Below are 6,932 nucleotides of genomic sequence, written 5' to 3'. Positions count from 1 at the left end.
GTGAAACCTTCAGTTAAGTTGAAGGATCAGTTACAGGAATTTGCTTGATAAAGGTTTTATTCGGCCAGTGTATCGCCTTGGGGTGCTCCTGTTTTGTTGGTAAAAAAAAGGGTGCTTCTATGCGTATGTGTATTGATTATCGACAGTTGAACAAAGCTATAGTGAAGAACCGTTATCCTTTGCCTCGTATTGATGATTTATTCGACCAGCTTCAGGGTGCACAGATGTTTTCTAAGATTGACATGCGCTCAGGTTTCCATCAGTTGAAGATTCGGGAACCAGATATCCCGAAGACTGCTTTCAGAACTCGGTATGGCCATTACGAGTTCCTTGTTATGTCATTTGGGCTGACCAACGCCCCAGCAGCCTTTATGCATTTGATGCACAGTGTGTTCCGGCCATATCTTGACTCGTTCGTCATTGTCTTTATTGATGATATTCTGGTGTATTCCCGGAGTCGGAAAGATCATGAGCAACACCTGGGAACTGTGCGTCAAACTTTGAGAGAGAAGAAGTTATATGCTAAGTTCTCGAAATGTGAGTTCTAGTTGTATTCCGTGGCATTCTTAGGCCACGTGGTATCGAGTGAGGGTATTCGGGTGGATCTAAAGAAAGTAGAAGCAGTGCAGAGAGACTTATGGCAATGGATGTTCAGGCCTTAGTCAGCTAGTTTGTGAGATTGGACCTTTCGAAGCCAGTCGAGTCCTATCTTGTGTGGTTTCTCGGTCTTCCTTATTTGACCGTATCAGGTAGAGGATCACCATGGACTTTGTAGTTTGGCTCCCACGGACTTTGAGAAGGTTCGATGCTATTTGGGTGATTGTGGATCGGCTGACCAAGTCCGCTCACGTTCTTCCTGTGTGTACTACTTATTCCTCAGAGCGGTTGGCGGAGATATATATCCGGGAGATTGTTCGTCTGCATGGTATCCCGGTTTCCATCATTTTAGATAGAGGTACTCAGTTCACATCACGGTTTTGGAGGGCCGTTCATCATGAGTTAGGTACTCGGGTAGAGTTGAGGACAACATTTCACCCTCAGACAGACGGACAGTCCGAGCGCACTATTCAGATTCTTGAGGATATGCTCCGCGCGTGTGTGATTGAGTTTGGAGGATCTTGGGATCAGTTCTTTCCATTGGCGGAGTTTGCTTACAACAACAACTATCAGTCCAGTATGCAGATGGAACCGTATGAAGCTTTATATGGGAGACGGTGTAGATCTCCGGTGGGTTGGTTTGAGCCGGGTGAGGCTAGATTATCGGGCACGGACTTATTTCAGGGTGCCTTGGAAAAGGTTAAGGTGATTCAAGACAGACTCCGTATAGCCCAGTCCAGACAGAAGAGTTACGCAGATAGGAAAGTTCGTGATGTTTCCTATATGGTTGGTGAGCGGGTTCAGATTTGGGTTTCGCCTATGAAGGCGTTATGAGATTTGGGAAGAAAGGGAAGTTGAGTCCGAGGTTTATTGGCCCTTGTGAGATATTGAGGCGAGTTAGGGGGGGTGCTTATGAGCTTGCCTTACCTCCCAGCTTGGCAGGAGTGCATCTAGTATTTCATGTATCGATGCTCCGGAGGTATCACGGTGACCCGTCGCACGTGTTGGATTTCAGTTCAGTCCGGCTGGACAAGGATCTATCCTATGTTGAGGAGCCAGTGGCAATATTAGACAGGCAAGTTTGAAAGCTCAGGTCAAAGGATATAACTTCAGTAAAGGTTCAGTGGCGGGGTCAGCCGGCCAAGGAGGCGACTTGGGAGACCGAGCAGGATATGCGCAGCCGATACCCTCATCTTTTGCTACTTCAGGTATGTTCTCTATGCTCGTTTGAGGACGAACGAATGTTTAAGTGTAGGAGGATGTGACGACCCAGCCGGTTGTCTTTGGAATTTATGCCCCGTCTCCCCATTAACTGCTTCCCCTAAGTTCATTTCTGCTATTCTATTTTGCCGGGACGTTCGGTGTTGGGATTCGGAGTATTTTGGGACACTTAGTCCCTAAATAAGAGCTTAAGTGTTGAAAAAAATGTTCTGTAATCGGAACATTGTGAAGATGGCCTCGGAATGGAAATTTGATGGTTCCGTTAGCTCCGTTAGGTGATTTCGGGGTTGGGAGCATGTTCGAAATATATTTTGGAAGTCCGTAGCTCATTTAGGCTAGAAATGCCAAAAAGTCAGTATTTTGACAAATTCCGGTTGACAGGTTAAATTTTGATCCAAGAATCGGAACGAAATTCCGGAAGTTGCTTTAGCTTCATTAGATGATTTAGGATATGCGTGCAAAATTTCAAGTCATTCGGACATGTTTTGGTCGGGTTTTTGATCGAATGTGTGTTTTGATGTTTCTAAAAGAACTTAGGCTTCAAGTTGATGTAATTCGATGATTTTAGTGTTAGTCGAGGTGTATTGATGATTGGAACAAGTTTGCATAATGTTTTAGGAGGTGTTGGTGCTTTTGGTTGAGGTCCGGGGGGGCCTCGGGTGTCTTTCGGGTGAGTTTTGAGCAAGTACAGACACCCCGGAACTTAGAAAAATGGAGGTGGCAGTAGTGGAGACGCGGACCGCGCTCCTTTTCGCGCTGGACGCGCGGCCACGCCCGGGAAGATCTGCAGGCTGCTGGTTCTACTTCGGAAGCTCATATCTTTTGATTAACACGGAATTTTGAGGTGATTCAAAAACGAAAGTTCTAAAGCTTTGAATATAGTTTTCAGAAACATATTATAACAGGCATTTGGACATTTGTACAGAAAGTTACGGCCTAAATAGTGAAGCCTGTCACTGAAGTCAAATTGCTGCGCGGCCACGACCATTTTTGTGCGGTCACCACTCCCTAGGCGCGGACCGCGGTCATTTTTGTGCAGTCAGCACTGTCGGAATCCGAGGGGTACTCTATAAATACGAGGTTTTGGGTTTTTATTTGATATTTTGACCTATAGAACTCAGATTTTGGCGATTTTTCGAAGGTTTTTCAAGAAATTCATCGAGGTAAGTGATTCTAACTCAGATTTGGTTAGAATACATGAATATACCATTGAATTCATCATTTAATTAGTGATTTGAGAGAGAATTTGGGAAGAAAATTGTGGAATCTTTCAAAAAATATAAAATGAAGATTTGAAGGACCAAATGGTGTCGGAATTGGATAAATCTGGTGTGGTTAGACTCGTCAGAGTACGAGGTTTCTGGAAATGTAAATTTTATTCGATTCCGAGACGTTGGCCTGAGGGGCATTTTGGTCATTTTACCTATTTTCACGCCTTAGCTTTGATTTTAATAGTGGAACTAGTTACTTGTGATGTTATTTACAATATGTAATTGGTTTGAATAGATTTGGGCCACTCGGAGACGGATACTCGTGGCAAGGACATTGTTTCTTAGCGATTTTTGTACCGGTTCGAGGTAAGTGGCTTGTCTAACTTTGTGTGGGGGACCTTTCCCCTTAGGATGTGCTATATTTGATAATTGAAATGCCCTGTATGTGAGGTGACGAGCGCGTACTTGAGCTAATTGTTGAAAATCCGATTTTTCCTTAAGTATTTCAATTGAGTTCTTTCCTTGATTTATGCTACTTGTAAATTTAGCATGTTGCAGGTCTAGAAAGGCATGTTTAGTTGACTAAATTACCTATTTGCTTAAATTGGCTGTATTGCATTACGTGAAGCATGTTAGGCTAGAAGTAAATGTTTACTTGGTACAAAATTAGCGTTTACTTTAATATTATTGTTTTGCTGCTCTGTGTTTTACTTTGGGACTACGGGTTAGATTCCCGGGAGATTCCCCTGCACATTTACTTTGGGACTACGGGTTAGAGTCCCGAGAGATCCCCGACACATATATTGAGGATACCAAGAGATCCCTGGTTGATATTGAGGATACCAAGAGATCCTCGGGATACCAAGAGATCCCTAGTACATATTGAGCATACCAAGAGATCCTTGGGATACCAAGAGATCCCTGGCTTATATTGAGGATACTAAGAGATCCTCGGGATACTTAGAGATCCCCGATTACTTTCCTTATGGTTTGCTTTCATCATTGTTTCTGTTATTGTACTCTTATTATCCTCCATAGATTCTTACTGTAGGTTCTCAATTGCACTGCTTATCTTATCCTGACATCTTTATTTTTTTTTATATAACCTCAGTAGGGTCCCGACCTTCCTCGTCACTACCCAACCGAGGTTAGGCTTGGCATTTACTGAGTACCGCTGTGGTGTATTCACGCCTCTTCTGCGTATATTTTCATGTGCAGATCCAGGTACCTCTACTCAGGCGCACTATCAGTGAGGCAGGAGGACTACAGAGACTTCGAGGTAGATCTGCTGTGTCTGCAGACCGACGAGTCTCCCTCTTTATTCTATATGTAGTACTTAGTTCTCTTTCCTTCTGTTTGTTAGATATTCTAGAGTTTGAAGCCTCACTATACATTTCTGTAGCCTATATTTTCCCGTGAGTTTCCGGGTTTTGGATTGTTCTAGTCTTGAGATATTGATGTCGTATATGCTGAGCAGCATTCAGTATAATTTCCTTTTAGATAATTAAATATGGTATTCTATTTTTCCGCAATTATTAGGTTTCTGCAAGTGTTAGGCTTACCTGGTCACGGATACTAGGTGCCGTCATGACATGTTCACTGTTGGTGAACTAGGGTCGTGACATTCACATTGATATCTATACGGATCATCAGAGCCTCAAGTATATCTTCAAGCAAAAAGGAATTGAATCTTTGTCAAAGAAGATGATTGAAGCTACTTAAAGACTATGATGTTGATATTTTATACCATCCGGGGAAGGCGAACGTAGTAGCCGACGCCTTCAATCGTAGATCTATGGGTAGAATGTTGTATTTATAGCCAGAAAAGAGAGGAATAGCCCATGAAATTCATCAGCTAGATAGACTTGGAGTTCGGTTACTGGACTCACGTGATATTGGGATCAGTATTCAGGATACGGCAATTTCCTCTTTGGTAACATAAGTAAAGGAACGCCAGTACAAGGATCCTATATTAGTTCATTATAGGGATACCGCCCTTTAGAAGGAGAAGGCGCTGTTTGAAATTACAAAAGATGGGGATATCAAGGGCGATTATGTGTGCCTAGTATTGCAAAGCTGTGTCGGTAGGTTATGGACGAAACTCACTATTCTCGTTATTCTCTCCATCCAGGAGCAACAAAGATGTATCATGATATCAGGGAAGTGTATTGGTGGGATGGAATGAAAAAGGATTTAGCAGAATTTGTTGCTCAGTGTCCTAACTGTTAGCAGGTTAAGATTGAGCATCCAAAACCAGGTGGATTATTACAGGCTGTGGAGATTACGATTAGGAAATGATAAGTAATCAATATGGATTTCATCGTAAGCTTACCCCGTACCTAGCGTAAATTCGATTCGATATGGGTGATTGTTTATAGACTTACAAAATCAGCCCATTTTCTGCTCGTTAGGATTACATATTCCTTAGAGGCTTATGCAAGACATTATATTAAGGAAATAGTACGACTGCATGGTGTCCCTGTATCTACTATCTCAGATAGAGGAGCTCAATTTACAGTTAACTTCTGGAGGTTCTTCCAAAAAGGATCAGGGACTCAAGTAAGTCTTAGTACAACATTTCATCCCCAGACAGACGGACAGGCTGAGCGTACTATTCAAACATTGGAGGATATGTTATAAGCTTGTGTAATAGACTTCAATGGTAGTTGGGATGATCATGTGCTGCTTATTGAGTTCGCATATAATAATAGTTACCATTTTAGTATTCAAATGGCTACATACAAAGCTCTTTGTGGACGGAAGTGTAGGTCGCTTATAGGGTGGTTCGATGTTGGGGAAACTACGTTAGTGGGACCAGAATTGGTACAACAGGTAATCAAGAGAATTAAGCTTATACAGGAAAGGCTAATGGAAGCTCAAAGCCGTCAGAAGGCTTATGCGGATAATCGACGATAAGACTCAAAATTTCAGGTGGACAACTGGGTATTCCAAAAAGGTATCACTGATGAAAGATGTCATGAGGTTCAGGAAGAAATGAAAACATAGCCCATGGTATATTGGGCTTTATAGGATTATTCAGAGAGTAGACCGAGTAGCTTATGAGTTAGAATTGCCCTCGAAATTGGAGTCTGTTCATCCGGTTTTTCACGCATCTATGTTGCAGAACTGCATTGGCGATCCCACCCAAGTAATGCCCATGAATGATGTACCAATTACATAGGACTTGTCATATGAGGAAATTCCGGTTTCCATTCTAGACCGACAAATCCGCAAGCTACGAAATAAGGAGGTAACCTCCGATAAAGTACTTTGGAGAAACAACAATGTGGAAGAAATGACATGGGAGGCCGAGGAAGACATGAAGTCTAGATATCCCTACTTATTTCCTCCTCGAGAGAAGGGTCCAGCTGAGACATCATAACCTCAAGGTACGTGTACAAATTCTTGTGCTAGCTATTATTATTGGTCGTGTTAGGCCATTGTCATTATTGATGGTCCTGGTCCTATGTGGCATTGAATTACTAAGCTTCTACTAGAAGAATTAGTAGTAGTGTTGTTACAAAGGTGACCCTGCCAAAGTTATGCAGAACACGGGGAGTTGAACATTCGAGGACGAATGTTTCTAAGGGGTGAAGGATGTTACATCTCGCAATTTTTGTACGTTAAAATATCGTTTTCAGTTAACCGACGTAAACTCAGTGACGAGATCATCTTGACGTTAACATACTTATGCTATTTATAACAAGTTATGAATAAGTGTTATGAAGGATAAAGGGGTACACAGATTAACAAAAATGAGTTTTGTTGGGAATGGCCAATTTGGAATAAAATACGGGTCGAGCAATAATATCCGATAATTATAAATTAGTACCATGCAAGGTACCATGTGACCACAGTAGAGTAATATATAAAGTGTATATGAAGTATTTTGAAAATAAAGAG

The 6,932-nt window shown here is 42.1% G+C and overlaps 1 protein-coding gene across 1 annotated transcript; it reads left to right on the top strand.

Annotated features, from left to right (window-relative positions):
- The first annotated feature begins 125 nt into the window (after positions 1 to 125).
- LOC138884613 (uncharacterized) lies at positions 126 to 5,945 on the top strand. Its single transcript, XM_070165639.1, has 4 exons — positions 126 to 310; positions 1,691 to 1,805; positions 5,527 to 5,588; positions 5,696 to 5,945. The coding sequence occupies exons 1-4, from the start codon at positions 126 to 128 to the stop codon at positions 5,943 to 5,945; spliced, it is 612 nt and encodes a 203-aa protein (XP_070021740.1).
- The last annotated feature ends 987 nt before the right edge of the window (positions 5,946 to 6,932 follow it).

This window comes from Nicotiana sylvestris, unplaced genomic scaffold (assembly GCF_000393655.2).
Source record: "Nicotiana sylvestris unplaced genomic scaffold, ASM39365v2 Un00007, whole genome shotgun sequence".
Lineage (NCBI taxonomy): Eukaryota > Viridiplantae > Streptophyta > Magnoliopsida > Solanales > Solanaceae > Nicotiana > Nicotiana sylvestris.
This window is presented reverse-complemented; position numbering and strand designations above follow the sequence as displayed.